Source organism: Phoca vitulina, unplaced genomic scaffold (assembly GCF_004348235.1).
Source record: "Phoca vitulina isolate PV1807 unplaced genomic scaffold, GSC_HSeal_1.0 scaffold8, whole genome shotgun sequence".
Lineage (NCBI taxonomy): Eukaryota > Metazoa > Chordata > Mammalia > Carnivora > Phocidae > Phoca > Phoca vitulina.
In genome coordinates this window covers 32,768,070-32,787,479 of record NW_022589711.1, presented here as the reverse complement: position 1 = coordinate 32,787,479, position 19,410 = coordinate 32,768,070, and the positions used below count along the sequence as shown (strand labels likewise).

At 42.0% G+C, this 19,410-nt stretch overlaps 1 protein-coding gene across 1 annotated transcript in view; it reads left to right on the top strand.

Moving 5' to 3' along the window:
- Window positions 1-389: 389 nt before the first annotated feature.
- Window positions 390-19,410, top strand: part of MORC1 (MORC family CW-type zinc finger 1) — a 172,369-nt gene continuing 153,348 nt past the window's right edge. The window contains exons 1-6 of the mRNA XM_032406239.1: window positions 390-454; window positions 4,449-4,502; window positions 6,943-6,977; window positions 12,321-12,389; window positions 17,404-17,494; window positions 18,156-18,264. Coding sequence (XP_032262130.1) covers window positions 390-454; window positions 4,449-4,502; window positions 6,943-6,977; window positions 12,321-12,389; window positions 17,404-17,494; window positions 18,156-18,264 — 423 coding nt within the window. The remainder of the gene's footprint in view (window positions 455-4,448; window positions 4,503-6,942; window positions 6,978-12,320; window positions 12,390-17,403; window positions 17,495-18,155; window positions 18,265-19,410) is intronic.

Below are 19,410 nucleotides of genomic sequence, written 5' to 3'. Positions count from 1 at the left end.
GCTTGGGCTCCATTTCCCATCTGGGGAATGATAGAACAACTATGCAGGAAGGTTAAATAAATCTCAGTGTGGAAAGAGGAGTCTAGCTCGGATGCCTCATTCTCATAGAGTGGATTCAAGATGAAGAATAAAGACTTACCTGGCCAAATACCCAGGCGGACAGTGCAGGGTGAACTTCACCCTCCAGCCGGCAGGGGGAGTGGGCGTTTGCAGAGCCGCGTCCCCAGGAGCATGGGCGGGAAGAGGGCGTGGGTAGGGAAGAGGACGTGGGTGGGACGAGCACGTGGGCGGGGACGAGCACGTGGGCGGAGACGAGGGCTTGGGCCCCCTGCCCCGGAGGTAAGCAGTGGTCTGTGTGTCTTAGGGCTGCGCGGGTCGCGTTCGAGGACATGGGCGACAAGTATGCCAGTCTGCGACGGGCCCAGCTGCATCTGGATTTCATCCACGCCAACTCGTAAGTGTCCGGTGAAGCGTGAACGAGGGAGGGTCCCCACTAGTGGAGAAGAGTTTGGTTCGTCTCCTAGTGAAGTAGCCAATTTGGAAAAAAAAAAAAAATGAACTTGGTATCATTGATTTATGGAAATTTTATTTAAAGTTTTTGTATTAAAAAATAATGAAAAAGTAGTAAAGATACTATTCTGGGCCAGATTATGATTATTTTTAGGGAGAGCAAGCTTGTGCCAGTGTCCTGGGTTTGGCGTGGGGTGGGCAGAGGGAGAGAGAATTTCAGGGAGGCTCCATGCTCCTGAGCGTGACATGGGGCTCAGTCTCAGGACCCTGAGATCATGACCTGAGCAGAAATCAAGAGTCCAACACCTAACCAACTGAACCACCCAGACGCCCCTACTCTGGGCTAGATTATAAACCTTTTTGTTGTTCTAAAAATAACACCAGAGTAAGAAGGCTCCACATTTAACAAACTATTTAATTGGAGGTTAGCAGAACCCTAATTCTACCAACCTGGCCTATCTCTTGTGATTTCTCTGCCCAGCACACTGACATTTTAAAGATTAAGCTTGCCCTCCAGAGAGTAATTTGTATTTATTGATTCCAGCCTCTGTGGCCTGAGTCCTTGCAAAAACGTAACCTCTCCCAGCAAAGAATCCTCACATTTTGGTTCTTGCTAGAGCATTCTGCTTCTCTGTCAGGCCCAGGTGCGTTTTGCCGGACTCATCAGGTGTTAATTTCGGATCCTCAGCTTGCAGAGGCGGATGACAGAGGCTTCCTGTCCCATCTGTCATTCCCAACACAGCACAGAGCAGTGAGCGCTGCCTAATTCATATTGCTGTGTCGGTGTTTTTGGAGTCTTTGAGTAATTCGGAGTTACGAAAGCTATCCACTGATACGAGGGATACACCCAGGTTTGAAACAACAGAAACAAAAGTGTAAAGAATGCCAGGCAAGGCCAGCCTTGCTGCTTGGGACAAACACTTAATTTTTACAGAAGAAAAAGTCAAATAGGCAATATTCGGCAGGTGTTTAGGGCTTTTTTTTTTTTTAATCTCTTTAGAGAATAATTTCAAGCTGGAAAGGCTGGAACAGATATTTAAAAGGTTAACTGAGGTGGAAGACAAATGACAAAATAGCAATTTTGAGTAGAGTTTAAGAAAAATTGTGGGTGGAATGCTGGAAGGGCTGTGGATTTTATCTCGGGAAACTTCCTCAGCCTCGGTGTTGTTACCGCAGCTGCTGTTCCCCAAGTGCTTCCTGTCCCAGTAGGTTCCCCCTTGCTTGCATCCCATTATCAGTTGGTGGCCCGATAACTTAATAACAAAAGTGACAGCAGTGTGAAGCAACAACCACAAAATCAGATACCAATTGGTATCTTCTCAGCTTCTCCAGATAGATTTTTGTTTGCGAGTTCCCTCAGTCAAGGCAGAAGTGATTTTTTTTCTCTCTTGTTTCACTCCCACATCCAATTCAATGTCAGATCCTCTTCACCCTGTCTCTAACTATGTCTCCGATGCATCCATTCCTCTGCATTGCCCCTGCCATTGACTTCGGTCCACACCGGCTGCCGTCTCCCCGGGAGATGCTCCACGTAGCCTCTAAACTGGGTTCTCTGCTTCCCATTCTTGCTCCCTGATGGTCCATTTTCCTGAGAGCTGCCAGAGTGAGATTTTTATTTTATTTCTTAAAAAAGATTTTATTTATTAGAAAGAGAACATGAGCTGGGGGGCGGGAGGAGCAGAGACAGAGGGAGAAGTGCTGAGCAGGGAGCCTGATGATGCAGGGCTCATTCCCAGAACCCCAAAATCATGACCTGAGCTGAAGGCAGACGCTTCACCGACTGAGCCACCCAGGCTCCCCTCCGAGTGAGATTTTTAAAAAAGTAAGCCAGATATGTCGCTCTTCTTAAAACATGACCGTGGTTTCCAGTTACATGTAGGCTGAGTACAAGCTCCTGAGCGTGGAGTAGAGGGCAGTGCATGACCGGCCACCCCGCATCTCAGCATCATCTCCCTGTTTTACTGTACGTAGCCAGAGCACACTGGCCTCCTTGGCTCCTTTCTGCGTCAGTGTCTTTGCAGCTGCTTCTCTCGCTGCAGAGTTTCCACTCCAGCTCTGCCAGGGACTGAGTTCTCAGCCTTCAGGGCTCAATTTAAACGTCTTCTATGAAGAGAGGCTCTCCCTGACCGCCATGTCCTCTCCTTACCATTACTCTTCCTCATCACCCTTCCTTCCTAGCATCTAACCACGATCTGCCATGTCATCTTTGTTTGTTTACTTGTATGTTTTTCTATATCCCCCCACTGGCTTGAGTTCCAAGGGGGCTCAGACAGACAAGACCTTGTCTGTCCACACTGGCACATGGCGGACAGTGTGTTAAAATCTCTTGAGTGAAATAATATAGAAATGTCTATGGCACTTCTTGGTCAGAATGATTACAGTTACTTTCCTGAAGTATTGTTTATGTTGAATTTTTGTATATTGAATCGTGTGTTTTAAATTCACTAGAAAGTTTTGTGGTTTCAAGTGGCAGTTTTGTAAAGCATATAACCTTCACTTTTGCTCTGTTTTAGATTTTTATACACTAGATTTCGAGTGAAGGCCATCTTTTTGCAGCAATTGTATTTAGTTATTTTTTAAATTATAAACTGGAAAGCTGACTTGAGTCAAGAGACCCCACATCAGCATGTGTTTAAAGTTTAAAATTCCCCAAAAATGGAGGGGCACCTGGGTGGTGCAGTCGGTTAAGCGTCCAGCTCTTGATTTTGGCTCAGGTTGTGATCTCAGGGTCCTGCGATCCAGCCCGGAGCTGGTCTTCCTGCTCAGTCTGCTTGAGGATTCTCTTTCTCCCTCTGCCCCTCCCCCTGCTTGTTAGCACTCTCTCTTTCTCTCTAAAATAAATCTTAAAAATAAAATAAAATAAACTTTCAGCTAGGGGCGCCTGGGTGGCTCAGTTGGTTAAGCGACTGCCTTCGGCTCGGGTCATGATCCTGGAGTCCCGGGATCAAGTCCCGCATCGGGCTCCCTGCTCGGCGGGGAGTCTGCTTCTCCCTCTGATCCTCCCCACTCTCATGCTCTCTCTCATTCTCTCTCACTCTCTCAAGTAAATAAATAAAATCTTTAAGAAAAAATAAATAAATAAATAAACTTTCAGCTAATGTATTGTCTTGTGGCCTGGGGTTTTTGGAATCTCTGAGACATTGCAGATGATCTTTCTTCTCGACATATGAGCAGATATATTTTGATAAATGGGTCTCTCTTGCTTTTGCTACCTGTTTACTAAATATAAAAAGAAAATTGCAGACCGAATCTTCCCTTAATGCTGTGATAAAGCTGCTGATTGAAATATCCATATCAAGAAATGAAAAGCAAGTGTGGGCCCCTGAAGGCAGCCTGATTTCACCCACAGGTGAATATTCAGCCTTCAGAGCATTAGTAGTGAGGGCTGTCCAGTGTGTTCTGTTACCCAGGACCTAGCATGGGGGGGTACAGGGAGGAGTGACCACAGGTAATTCAGAAGAGAAAAGGGCCTCCAGAAAAATAGAGATTACCGGGGCAAACGGGGGTCCCCTGCCGGTGTCCGTGCCTGCAGATGGAGTCTTAGGGCCTCTTGGTGTACCAGGATTTAGATCAAGATCTTTCAGAAATAATTTGACCTTAAATAATACAATTTTAATGACAAGTTCTCCAAAAAACCTTGCATAAATGCTTATAAAGCAATTTTAAAACATCAGTGCTGTAAGTACAGTAAAGTCCTTGAAGTCTTTGTTTTATGAGGCACAGACAGGCTATTGTGGCAATCATGTTCTTAGCCTGGGCTTTGTAACAGACCGCATCTACTTCAGAATCTTGACCGTGCTGAGAAAGTTGTTTCTAGAATAAGTCCTTAATTGATTATCTGTCCTGAACTGGAGTACGTTTGTCTGCAAGTTATCTTGAAGCTTTTACACTGGTTACAGAGTTGGTTTAACTTTCGGTTTTCCCTCTTTCTTTATCAGCACCACGCACAGTTTCCTTTTTGGAGCGCTGGCCGAATTGCTGGACAATGCAAGGTAAGCCTCGTCAGTAAACCACCTCTGTGTAGTAGAAGGAGATTGGCAAGGAAAAATTGACTTCAGACCCAGGGGAGTGAGAGAAATGTGATCAATAAAACAGTTCTCAGAGCAGCATCTGTAAACTGGCAGGCCTCTGACCAAGTCTAAGCTGTTTCTGTTTAACACAGGGCGAGAGTTTGCATGGGAGTTATAAAGAAAAGGATGCAAAGAAGGGATTGTTTATAAAGTTTAAGGAACAGGAGGTGCCACATAAGAAATCTGGGTCCCCTGCCCTCACTCCCCCCCCCCTTTTTTTAAAGATTAGAAGTAGCAGCCTCGAGGTTGCTCAGTGGGCTCAGGCGCATAGCAGGTGTTCTGTTGGGACTAGTCTGTGCCTTCAGCTCTGCGGTTCCCAGCGGCCCCCACAGCCAGCCTGAACTCCTCAGTTCCTCTCTCTGCGGCAGACATTGCAGTTTGCCAGGGCTGCTCAGATGCTAGTAATTGACATCACATGAAGCTGTTTAATAGACTTACTCAAGATGCTTAGTTGTGGGGCGCCTGGGTGGCTCAGTCGTTAAGCGTCTGCCTTCGGCTCAGGTCATGATCCCAGGGTCCTGGGATCGAGCCCCGCATCGGGCTCCCTGCTCAGCAGGAAGCCTGCTTCTCTCTCTCCCACTCCCCCTGCTTGTGATCCTGCTCTCACTGTGTCTCTCTCTGTCAAATAAATAAATAAAATCTTAAAAAAAAAAAAAAAAAAGGATGCTTAGTTGTTCTCATGAAGAAGGTCTTTATAAAGTCCCTGTGTTATTCTAAGAAATTATTTTATATCATTTTATTTAAGAGTGTGATGGTTTCCTGTGGTTGTCAAAATTAAAACTGGAGGATATTAAAAGAATGTTGTAGACAGCAGGACAAAAAATGTGGCAGTATAGGAAGAGTGGTTCGGGGCCTCTTCCTGATATGCCAGCTGATCAGAGAGAAAGTACCAGGGCTAAAGCACAAAGCTTATTATAAAATGTCTTAATATGCTGTAGAGGTGAATGATTTTTCTATATCTTATCCCATGGCATTTCTCTATGAAGAAACTCTTCCTTTGAAAACTTCCATTTCGGGGCAGTGGCATTACTGAGCACCTATTGTATGCATGGTATTTTGTATAATGTATAATTATATAATGGAGACAATGATACCTATGTGTCATGGGATTGTGGTAAGGATTAGGAGAGAAGGCTTAAAAATACTTCATTCAGTGCTTATTTGACACACAGAAAATGCTCCAAGAAATGGCAGTAGTGCCTCCAGAATTTCCATAAAGGAAGAGCTTAAAAGAGCAGTTGGCTGGAGGAAGGAGCTAAGGGGCCAACTTTGAAGGCTTGTAGAACAAGTCAGTGTATCTACTCAGACTTATCTGCTGTAGTTTTGGGTTGGAATTGGAGGAAGTTTCGGGAGAGACTCAAATTTCCCGATTAGAGTCCCAGTGGTTGTTATTATTCTGAGCTTCACTTACTCAACACATCCACTCTGCATCAGCTAAGGGGGCCCCTGAAGGCAGCTAAGACTACCGTCCTCATTGTCTTCATCCCTCACATTGAAACCAGGGTCTTTTGGCTCTTGTTCTTTTTCTTCTAAAATTTCTTTAAAAAAATAATTTAAAAAATGCACAATATCTGTGAGTTGTAGAAGACTGAGAAAATAATAAGAAAAAGAAGGTCATCAGTAATCTCATCACATGGCGTGGGGGAGGTGGTATCAGCATGCTTCTCTGTAAAAGACCAGATAGTAAATATTTTCTCCTTTGCAGGCCATGTGTTCTCTGTTGAAACCACTCAACTTTGCCACTGTGGTGTGAAGGCAGCCATAGGCAATATGTACATGAATGCGCATGATTGTGTTCCAATAAAACTTCATTTACAAAAACAGTTGGTGGGCCACATTTGGCTTTTGGACCATAATTTGCCAACCTCTGGTCTAGAGAAAACCACTGTTTTTATTTCTTTCCTTACATATATAGACATGTATATCATGGATGTTCTTTAAAAACATGCGATCATACAGTACATATTACTTAGTAATTTACTTTTTCTTTTCATTTTTGGGGGGACTAAAATATATCATGAAAATCTTTCTGCAATTTATGGATTATTAGCCAACTAATTTTTTTTTAATATTCATATCCATTTTTGATGAGCTTTTTGTGTAACTACCACTAAATTCCATCTCTTCTTTTAAATTTCCAAGTTTCAGGGTTTTGTAACATTCTCAAATGATGAGTGATCATAAGTCTTAGTATAAATGTAGAGCAAAACATTTTAGTAATTGTTTTGAAGCAATTTAAGTGGATTTCTCTATTGTTAGCTATCTGACAATAGGTTATACCTCACATAAGCAATTCAGATTAATGTAATCTTTTAAAACATAATTTCATATTGAAGCAGTGATATTTTTATATTGTTTCCAGAGATGCAGGGGCTGCAAGACTTGATGTGTTTTCAGGTGAGCATATTTGTTTTCTTCCTTTTTTTTTTTTTTTTCCTTTTAATGGAAAAGCCTATAGTTTTTTTTCTTTTATTTTATTTCATGAAATCAAAGCACTTTTTATAGATTTTTAATGTAATTTAAGTGCTTTGTGAGTACAGTGACCCTATGGGGAGCCAGGTTGAGAAAAGTATACTCTGAGACTGGAATTGTTCACTTGTTAGGGGACCCATTTACAAAATTAGATCTTCCAGGGTTTTGTGAAAGCATCAGAGTGATGTGGAACCGTCAATTTGCCTGCCACAAGAAAACAGTTTTATTTTAAAAAGCACATTAACTTAATGGTTATTCATAATTAAGTATACATCATTCTCAACTTATCACAGTTTTAAAGCGTGTAAGTGAATGTGAAGTATGAATGTTTGAGGGTTCTAAAATTCAAACGAGATATGTTTTCTTCACTGACTTCATTTTTAGTCACCAAATTATTGTACTTATTAGTTCATTTCATTAGAATATGGTGCAAATGAATTTAGGTTCTGTGATCCAGTCTTGTATTTAATAACTACCTGGATAAATGTCTGCAGTGTTAAAACTGATCCCCAACCCTGATTCTGTCAGCTGTCCTGAAAACATTGGCTGTTGATCACAGGCAAGAGGATATGGTCCACAATGTAAATCTATATCTATAATTAAAAAGCAGCTCAGTTCAATTCAGTTTTTTAAGTGTTTAAGATCCTGTGGGGTGCCTGGATGGCTCAGTTGATAGAGCATCCAACTCTTGATCTCAAGTCTTGATCTCAGAGTTGTGAGTTCAAACCCCATTTGGGTGTGAAGCATACTTTAAAAAGAAAAAAAAAAAGATCCTGTGTTAGGTGGGTGCTTCTGGTTCATAAGGCGGAGAGACATGGACATCTCGAGACATCTGAGAAAACATAATAAATGAATGCTCTTCTTCCCTTTCTACTCTTCAGGTTCTGAAAAGTTTGAGAAGGTCAAGAGGGTCAGTCTTTATTTTTCATTCAAAAATGCTAGCTCCATTTGTCGAAAAATGGAGCTTAGTGTGAGAAATCCAGCAGATTTGCTGATCATACCGCAGAATCAGATACTCGCCCAACCTGTGGAGTCAGGCTTCCCCTCAACACTGGTCTGCCTGGAGTGAGCGGAGCAGAGCTCATGCACTCTGCAGGCAGCTCACTCCCAAGAGGGAACAGGAGAGCTCTGAACTGAGCCTCCCTAGGTGATTCTTCCCTAGATTACCAGTCAGATGAGTGATATGTGTGAGAGAGAGAGAGAGCGCGAGAGAGTGAGCATGGTGGGGGGGAAGGAAGGGGCAGAGGGAGAGGGAGAAGCAGACTCCCCAGTGAGCAGGGAGCCTGACTTGGGCTCGATCCCAGGATCTGGGATCATGACCTGAGCTGAAGGCAGATGCTTAACCGACTGAGCCCACCAGGTGCCTCCAGAGCACACATATTGATGAAGGGTCGAAGGGTTGAGAAGAATTATCCAAAATCACAAAGTACAACAAATGTCATTGGAATTCACTTGTTATGTTCTTTTGGGTTTATGGCAGGACACCAGCAGGGCATGGTAGGGCATGGTAGGCATTTCCCTAACTTTTTCTAGCACTTGGCATACATGCACACACACACACACACACACACACACAGTCTTTGCCATTTGACTTCAAAATGGCACTTCTTTATTTAGGTTATGTGTTTTGTGAAAAACTGAACTTAAGATTTTTGGTTTTAAATTACCTATTCATAAAAAAAGTACCTATTCATGTTATAAATTGTTTTATTGCAGCAAATCACAATATGGCTATCAACTTAGCAAATTGATTTTTCTTAAAAAATAATAAGCCAGGGTCAGGGCTTATGCAGCAATAGATAGAACTGACATGGGGATAAATAAAAATAAATAGTTTTCAAATCATTTACTGAGGCCCATGAATTACTTTCCAATCTTAAGTTTTCTTCGGGTAACTTGAGGGAGGAGTATAAAATTCAAACTAAACATGTTTGGCCATTGTTGTTTTATCTGTTCATATGTATTGGTTCTAGTAAACATGGATTTGCATTTAATGCTTTTTTTCTTTTTTTTAAGTGCTTACCAAGTGGCAGACACTGGGTTAAGTGTTAAGTACACACAGTGCCTGCTCTTAAAAAATTGGCATCCTAGTGCGGGGGTCTGTAGAAAATACGGTGTATATCTTCACTTTCATGGGAGGAGGGCCCTTAGCTTTCACCATACCTCTGAGGCAACTGTGTTTTAAAAAGTAAGAGCCACTAGTTTGAAAGGAAAAGAGATACACGAGCAGGCGGAAAGCACAAACTGCAAAGAAAATGCACATTGTGGGCGCCCGATGATGTGTAAGAATGAGGAAGGTGTCCAAGAAGGAACCTTACTGGATCTAATAAGCTAAAGGGGAAATAGGCTTCCGCCTGGTGAATCGGGTGGAGAGCGAAAAGGGGCAGGATAGGCAGGGGCTTGAATATGGAGAGAACATAGAACACCGACAGAGTTGCAAAAATGTTCGAGATGCTCAAGATTAGTTAAAGAGAATATTTGCGTGGAAATGGAAGGTTGCAGTATGGGTGTGGGGAGGGAGTGACAAGAGGTGAGCTTGGAGAGTGTATTCATCAGGGTTCTTCAGAGAAACAGAACCAGTGGGAGATAGCTAAATGGACAGAGAGGTAGACAGACAGATAGATGGACAGATATGATCTGCCTCCCTCCCTCCCCTCTAGCTACGTATGTGTATTTCTATATCGACATGTATCTGTATCTGTCTACATCTGTAGATATTGATAGAGCGTTTGGGGAGAGTGAGAGGGAGGGATTTTAAGGAATTGGCTCACATGATTGTGGGGGCTGATGCAGTTGAAATCTGTAGGGCACCTGGCCCTACTTACTTATCCAGCTTAGTTGGAAATCCAACTAAGAGTTGATGTGCAGTGTCAAGTTCTAAATCTTTAGGGTAGGCCAGCAACCTGGAAACTCAAAAGCAATTTCTGAGTTGCCATCTTGATGCAGAAAATTGCTTCTTTGGGGAACCTCAGTCTTTGCCTTGCAGGCCTTCAACTGATTGGATGAGGCTCACCCACACTATGGAAGTTATTTGCTTTACTTAAAGTCAACGGATTGTAAATGTTAATTATATCCACAAATGTTTTCAGAGCAATGTCTAGACTAATGTTTGGCTGAACAGCTGGGTACCAGAATTTAACCAAGTTGACACATAAAATTATTGTGAAATGCACATTGGTCGGCACTCTGCTCTTAGTGCGAGCAAGGAGTGAGGCCGCTGTTGCTGTAATCGACAAGAGAGATGATGGTTTCCTGAGCTAAGGCAGTGTCAAGGTGGTAGAGAAAGTGGTCAGACTTGAGAGGCTTTAAGGAGGTGGAATTGAGAAGACATGGCAATCCTGAGGTTTTGACTTGGGCAGCTGAAGCCTAATGGCAGAGTGATGGCCATTTATTGAACAGGAAACATCAGAAGTAAGTCTGACGAGGGAGAAGGTGCTGGGGTTTGTTTTGGACATGCATATTTAACAGATAATAGAAATTTATCTGGAATCCTTAGTTTTAAGGAATTGAAGTAAGGCTAAGCTTCAGGGTGGACAGTAGGGGAATATTATATTTCGAGGCTATGATTGTCTGTAGTCCTTCACTAGGGTTTATAGAAAAAGTAAGCACTGTATACGTCTCTTGGGAATTTTGAGTCTTTCCCACCTATTCACCAAAGAAATGCCCTTCTTTCTGCAAGCTCCTTGCATGAGAACTTTATTCCAAGAGCTGCAAAATCAATTGTTGCATCTATGCAGAGCCACATGAGGCTTGGATCGGGTGGTTCCCAGTGCTGATACACAGTAGGATAATTGGGGGGGATGTTTATTCCTGAGCCTCACCCAAGACCAGTTAATTTGGAGTATCTCTGTGCGGTTAAAATGTTCAGCCATGGTTGAGAACTACCACACTATGCAAACAACTCCACAAGAGTTGGTTTCCCCTTGTTGAATAGCGGAGAATGTCATCCTCTGCCAGAGGTGGGGGTTGCACAGAGCGAAGACCTACAATGGGGGAGGAATATTCTGATACAGGAGTTGAGGTAAGCACTCTGGACGACCAGGCAGAGAGGAGAACTGGGAAAATGAAATGGTAGGTTAGATCCAAAGTGCTTATAGACAGGGAGGGAATTAGTGGGGGTGGTAGGGGATTAGAAGTGGGCATGTGACCATAAAATTATGAACCTGGAAAGCTTAGGTACATATTTTAGATATGTATTTATAGATTATCTTGAACATTATTTAACTTTTAAAATGTAGATTAGGGGTGACCGTTGAACACAGTTGACTTAACAAATGTGCTACAACTGAATTATAGGTACAGAGTTAGCAAATCCGTGGCTGCCTGAGGTTGGGGTAGGGGGATGGGCATGGAAGGGGCAGAAGGGAGAGACTGTAGAGTGACCTGAGGAAACCTCTGAGGTGATGGGTATGTTCACTGCCTTGATTGTGATGATGATTTCATGGGTATGTACATATGCCACAGTTCATCCCATTGTACACTTTACACATAGGCAGTTTGTGTGTGTAAGCTCTTTCTCAAGCTATTATCAAAAAAAAAAAAAAGAGAGAGAGAGGGAGAGAGATGTGGTAGAAGTCATAGAACCAAATGTTGCAATTCCTCTCAGAGCCAGATCACAAACTAAGTGTTAAAGTTAGTCTCATTAGTTTTAGTTACACCCTTCCATTTTTTTTTAAACAAGAGGTTATTTTCTCTTATCTTAATGATATCTCTTAATCACCAGAAGAGCCATTTTCAAAAATCAAATGCATTTTCAAGAGGCAAATATTTGCTGCCACTAGGAAGCACACACAAATGGCTTTTATGGGGATTAACTACTTAGAGGAGAGCCTGAGGAATTTAATAAGAATGGCCTGGGTTGGCTTTAGAATTAGTGCTTTGGTGGAAGGGCATAAAGGTGGATCAGTGGGATGGAGGGATCCTGGGGTCACATCACCATCTCCCTTTATTCCTGCCCCCAGGGTGGAAAATACCTGAAGTTTAAAGGCCAGTCAGATTCCAGGAGCAGGGCATGCCCCACTGTATACATAATTTATTAATGTGTAGAGGTTTTATGTTAATTTAAAGCCTTCTTGGTGCATGACTGTCTTCCCCCTGCAGTGTCCTGAGAAACTGTAGCCAGGACACCTTTCTGGGCGCTATCATTGTGCCCTAACGCTGTCACCCTGCGGCTGCCTTTGAGGAGGACAGATAATTATGTAAGCAGCATGACTTTCTGATGAACAAATTAAGGCAATATTTATTAGTAATAACTGCTTTCTCTTACAGTGGATAATGAAAAACTGCAGGGTGGATTCATGTTGTGCTTCCTGGATGATGGATGTGGTATGAGCCCTGGTAAGTTAATTATCCAGATACCTAACTGGCTGTTCGGGGAAACAGAAAATCCATAAAATAAATAAAAATAAATTGAGCTATCTATGCAAAAACAGGTATGGAGCTATTAAGGGAAAATAAACCCCAGACTTAACATATTGTTGAACTTTCTAGATTTAAATATTCCAGCTGACAGAGTAAATTCATTATAGTCATCTAAACCAAGACAAAAAGGGAATGTAGATAAATATTGCAAGAAAGATGAAAAGAAGAAGGTATGATTACTTGTAAGAAAAAACATCTGGGAAATGAATGGAAAAGGCGGGGTAACTGGATGGATTTTGAGATTGTTTGAGCCTGCCCTTCAGGTATTCAGCTGGAATACTGCTTGCAAGAGCCCTGAGGCAGTTCCCAGTGCCTTCAGGCTATTTTTAATTTTCTGCTTAACCTTGAGGAAGAGGTTACCTCTCCTTGTTTTTAGCGGTTTGTTTTTTCTTGGCATGTTCAAAGGGTTAGTAGCTTCAGTCAACTATTCTCACCATAATGAATACATCTACAATTCATTGCATGATTTTTTTTTTTTTTTGGCACCTTCAAGGCTAGCCAAAATGCAACACACAGTAGGTGCACAATACCAGTTTACTGTGAAATTGAATTCTTTTTTTTTGAAGATTTTATTGTTTGTTTATTTGTCAGAGAGAAAGAGGGGGGAGAGAGAGAGAGTGAGCACAAGCAGGGGGAGCGGCAGGCAGAGGGAGAAGCAGGCTCCCCGCCGAATAGGGAGCCCGGTGTGAGGCTCGATCCCAGGACTCTGGGATCATGACCTGAGCCAACTGAGCCACCCAGGCATCCTGTGAAATTGAAATATTATTCCCTCTGATAAGGGCTTTGACTCATTTGCGATAGCTTATCCCTGAATTCTTGTTTAACACTTGTCTATGACCCACAAAACAGGATTTTTGACCACTAGGTTAAAAAAATCATGAGGGGAGTTCAAGTAATAGGGAACAGTTCTGGTCTGTTCTATAGCAGTGGAAAGGATGCTCATCACTGCTGGAAGCTCAGAATACAAAGTAAAGCAGTTGTCTTCTTGCTAGTCTCTGAAGTGCTCCCTTGGTATGAATAGTCAGAGATTATTAGCAAGTTTAGAAAATGCTGAAATCTCTTACTCAGGTCTCGCTCTGACTTTGTCAGGATAATTTTGATTTTTCCAGGTGATTTTGACTCAAAGTATTGTTGGTTCCTTAGTGTTTAAATAAGAGAAAGAAGACTGTGAGAAAATCATGATGAAAAAACAGTTTTGTTTTTCACTTCTAGGCTGACCGTTTAGTTCATTTTTCTGAATGTTTAAATAACAGAATATCTGATATATTCTAAGGCACTTTCTTTTTTTTTTTTTAATTTTTTTTATTGTTATGTTAATCCCCATACATTACATCATTAGTTTTAGATATAGTGTTCCATGATTCATTGTTTGTGCATAACACCCAGTGCTCCATGCAGAACGTGCCCTCCTCAATACCCATCACCAGGCTAACCCATCCTCCCAACCCCCTCCCCTCTAGAACCCTCAGTTTGTTTTTCAGAGTCCATCGTCTCTCATGGTTCTTCTCCCCCTCCGATTTCCCCCCCTTCATTCTTCCCCTCCTGCTACATTCTTCTTCTTCTTTTTTTCTTTCTTAACATATATTGCATTATTTGTTTCAGAGGTACAGATCTGAGATTCAACAGTCTTGCACAATTCACAGCGCTTACCAGAACACATACCCTCCCCAGTGTCCATCACCCAGTCACCCCATCCCTCCCACCCCACCCCCCACTCCAGCAACCCTCAGTTTGTTTCCTGAGATTAAGAATTCCTCATATCAGTGAGGTCATATGATACATGTCTTTCTCTGTTTGACTTATTTCGCTCAGCATAATACCCTCCAGTTCCATCCACGTCGTTGCAAATGGCAAGATCTTATTCCTTTTGATGGCTGCATAATATTCCATTGTATATATATACCACATCTTCTTTATCCAGTCATCTGTTGATGGACATCTTGGCTCTTTCCACAGTTTGGCTATTGTGGACATTGCTGCTATAAACATCGGGGTGCACGTAGCCTTTCGGGTCCCTACTTTTGTATCTTTGGGGTAAATACCCAGTAGTGCAATTGCTGGATCATATGGTAGCTCTATTTTCAACTTTTTGAGGAACCTCCATACTGTTTTCCAGAGTGGCTGCACCAGCTTGCATTCCCACCAACAGTGTAGGAGGGTTCCCCTTTCTCCGCATCCTCGCCAACATCTGTCATTTCCTGACTTGTTAATTTTAGCCATTCTGACTGGTGTGAGGTGGTATCTCATTGAGGTTTTGATTTGGATTTCCCTGATGCCGAGCGATATTGAACACTTTTTCATGTGTCTGTTGGCCATTTGGATGTCTTCTTTGGAAAAATGTCTGTTCATGTCTTCTGCCCATTTCTTGATTGGATTCTTTGTTCTTTTGGTGTTGAGTTTGATGAGTTCTTTATAGATTTTGGATACTAGCCCTTTATCTGATATGTCATTTGCAAATATCTTCTCCCATTCTGTCGGTTGTCTTTTGGTTTTGTTGACTGTTTCCTTTGCTTTGCAAAAGCTTTTTATCTTGATGAAGTCCCAATAGTTCATTTTTGCCCTTGCTTCCCTTGCCTTTGGTGATGTTTCTAGGAAGAAGTTGCTGCGGCTGAGGTCGAAGAGGTTGCTGCCTGTGTTCTCCTTTAGGATTTTGATGGACTCCTGTCTCACATTGAGGTCTTTCAACCATTTGGAGTCTATTTTTGTGTGTGGTGTAAGGAAATGGTCCAGTTTCATTCTTCTGCATGTGGCTGTCCAGTTTTCCCAACACCATTTGTTGAAGAGACTGTCTTTTTTCCATTGGGCATTCTTTCCTGCTTTGTCAAAGATTAGTTGACCATAGAGTTGAGGGTCCATTTCTGGGCTCTCTATTCTGTTCCATTGATCTATGTGTCTGTTTTTGTGCCAGTACCATACTGTCTTGATGATGACAGCTTTGTAGTAGAGCTGGAAGTCCGGAATTGTGATGCCGTATTCTAAGGCACTTTCTTAAAAAAAAAAAGAAAAAAGAAAAAGAAGCAGCTCCTTTTATAATACAGCCATGAGCAAAATGATGAAAACACAGAAAAGTGGCAAATATTCAAATCTTCAGAAGGAACTCATACTTCAGTTGACATATACAGGACAATTTTTTTTTTTAAAGATTTTATTTATTTGACAGAGAGAGAGTGTGAGAGAGGGAACACAAGCAGGGGGCGTGGGAGAGGGAGAAGCAGGCTTCCCACTGAGCATAGATCTCAGGGTTCTGGGATCAAGTCCCGCATTGGCCTCCCTGCTCAGTGGGGAGCCTGCTTCTCTTTCTCCCTCTGCTGCTCCCCCTGCTTGTGTGCTCTCTCTCTGTCTGTCAAATAAATAAATAAAATCTTCTAAAAAAAAGATATCTATAATATAAATCACATCATATCCTTCCCCTTTTTAAAGCCCTTAGTGGTTTTTCCGTACTTTGGGATATAATTTATACTCCCAGTAATGCTTCCAGTTTCTTGCATTATTTGGCCTTTGTCCACCTCTTTGGCCGTTTCTCATGGCACTTACTCCTTTGCTTATAACACTCCAGCCATACCTGCTGGCCCTTCATTTGAAGCTCATCTCAGATGTCACTTTACGAAAGAGGCCTTCCCTGATCATTCTGTCTGAGGGCCACACTCCTGTTAATTCTCTATCACCTTATCCTGGTTTTATTTTCTTCACTTAATGCTTTTAAAAATTATCTTGTTTATTTGTTTCTAATCTGTTTTTCCTACCATGACATAAATTGCTATGGGCAGGGGTCATGTCAGTGTTCTATACCTGTGCCCAGAACTCCGACCACCATACGTGGGAGTCTGTGAGATGTGCTTTGAAAACCATGGAATATGGTCTCTGACAACCTTGGATTGTTATCCTTACAGTAGCATTCATAGGCTGTTTCACCTTGGGCACATTACATACCACTTTGAACTTAAATTTCCTCATCCGTAACATGCAGATCATCATCATAATATCAACTATGTAGGTTTGTTATAAATATTGACTAGGCAGTGCATGTAAAGTATATGATATAGTCCCTAGCATATACTAAACAGTAAATGGTAGCTAATGTTGTTATTATGGATACCCTCACCTAATACCCAGCCCTTTATAAGAACATGCGATAGAATGTCCAGTTGGCTTAAGCAGAGTGTCTGGTAGCCCTTACATACCACACACCAGGTGTGCATGTCTGCACACAGACTGACACTGGTCTTCAGAACATTTCCAGAGTTCCAGAGCACACATTCAGGTAGGCCAACTGGGAGACCCATTTCTATCTTTCCTTGTGTCCCTAGGAGCATTCTGGTTTCTGGGGGTATGTATATTTTGAAGTTCAGATGATTCTTCTCTAGAATTTCCGAATGCCCTGGAGAGATCTGGAGAATGACTCTGAGAGTCTGGAACAAGTGGCCCTTCATCCCCAGGGAGTCTCAGACCAGAAGCCATTCTGCCCTGCTTGGTCTTCCGTGGAGCTGGCTAAGGGCCAGATTCATGGAAAATGACTAGTGGTACAGATAATTTTAACACATATAATTTATTGGCACTTATCAAGTGGCATGTACTGTGTTCAGGGTTTCACAAACAGATGATCTCCTTTGTGTATTTGTCTTCATCAACAACCCTATGATCTAGGTCTTAGTAGTTCCCTTTTAGAGACGAGGAAATTAAGACTCAAAGTTTAAACTCTGTTTACCCAAGGTCATATGGCTAGGTCTGTCTGACCTCCTTCAGTATATTACAGTTAAGATCCTGGTCAGAGATCATGGAGCCTGACAAGAATCCTTGTCACTGGGCTGACCCAAGAGGTATGGATTTGCCCTAATGTCCTGAGATATGTGTGACATCCTGACAACTGGACCTGTGGCCAGTGTCAATGATTCATAATTTCTAACCACCTATATGTCTTTGTCAATTATAGAGGAAGCTTCAGATATCATTTACTTTGGAACATCCAAGAAACGGTCATCAACCTTGAAGTTTATTGGGCAATATGGTAATGGTCTTAAAAGGTGAGAATTTTTTTTTTCCCTTAAGGCATGTATTATTGATACTGGGAACAATATTTATGTAAAGGCAATCTTATACAGAATGATCAGGTTTGTGAAGCTCAAAACATATATATAAACTGGAGAGTTCTACCTTGTTTTGAGATTTCCATACCGATAACTGACTTGAATCTTTACAATATTTATAAATTTAATTCTCATATAGGGGATGAATTGTCTCTCAGGAAGCAGAAGCCCTGTACTTCAGAGCTTCCTTGAATCTCTATGTTTCTCTTGTTTTTCAGAGCATATGTTAGTGCAGGTGTAATTATGTGTCCACAGCTTATTTTATTAGTCTGCCTCAGTGTAAGGTGAGGACAAGGGTATATCGTCACCCGTGTGACACCTGCTACGGACAGGTGATTGTTCTTTTCTTGAGTCCTGGACAGCCCCTTATTTCTAGCTGTCCTGTCTCAAGAAGGGTGTGGAGCTAGATTGGTTCAAATCCATCTGCTCTACTTTGAGAAAAAAAATAATATTTTCACCCTTTTGGTGATGGGTCAGCAAAACAGGGGAGTTACTTCTATGAAAGAACAATTCATTACAGTGCACAGTTTCGTGCCCGCCTATTTTTTCTTTTCAGTGTTTGAGAGGTAAACCAGTATGTTCTTGTTTTTTAATATAGTGGATCCATGAGGATTGGGAAAGACTTTATTCTTTTTACAAAGAAAGAAGAAACGATGACCTGTGTGTTTTTTTCTCAGACATTCTGTGAAAGAGAAGGTCTTACTGAGGTAAGAGTTGAGATTTTCCTTTGGTTTCCATGGTAACAGTGTTGTTTTCATTTACCATCTCAGGAGGTGAAGTCTACAACAGTTCTTTTCTGATTATGATTTAGAAATTTAGGAATGTATTTGGGAAGTGGAGAGAGGGTGGCTGGACATTCTGCGGGGGGGGGTCATTGGAGGCATGTCCTGTTGACCAGTTTGTTTTTTTTTTTTTAAGAATCCGTGGCCACTTATTTTTCTTGGGTAGCATTTTTTTTTAAAATAGATTTTATTTATTTATTTGAGAGAGAGAGCGAGCGTGAGCATGAGCGGGGGTGAGAGGGGCAGAGGAAGAGGGAGAAGCAGGCTCCTTGCTGAGCAGGGAGCCCGACACAGGACTCGATCCCGGGACCCTGGGATCATGACCTGAGCCAAATCAGGTGTGTAACCAACTGAGCCACCCAGGTGCCCCCCTGTTGACCATTCTTGAGTGGGTTATTAACTCAAGGCAGTTTTCAGAATGTTATTTTCATTATCCATGTACCCGAATCTCCCAGAATGAGAGGCTCCCTTTGGCACAGTGAGCTTTTTGGAAGGAGCCTGCAAAACATTTCCACCATTTGTGCCATAAATGGATTATCATTTTAAAAATAAATATTGGATTAAAAGACTTGGAATACAAAATCTAAAGAAACTGAGTGCAAAATAGATTTAAAACTGTAACCCAGTAACCATAATTTCAACTCCATTTGATGACCTAGCTACGCTTTATTAATTTGCAGTGTCTGAGTTGTACTACTCACAATGTCAGTGTAATTCAATACAGTGAATGCAGGTTAAGGAATGACCCAGCACTGGTTAGACCCTGTGGAAGGTAGAAAACCAGCAGAAGATCATCTGACCATCAAAGGGGTCATGAAATATAGGCAAACACGTGTGAATTGGATACATAACAAAATGAGGGTGTTTAAAAAGAATGCTGTTCAGTGAGTATGCATTTCTGCTGTTACAAAATTGTCAAAAGCAATGGTCTGGATGGAGAGATTAGAGAGCTTCGATTGGTCAGTGAGGGTTTTATGCAGTGGGTACCACTTGCAGCTGTAAAGGCTGGTCTGTGGAGAGAAGTGGCATGCAGCAACTCTCAAACCTGGACAGGAGTATGGAGTTGGAAGG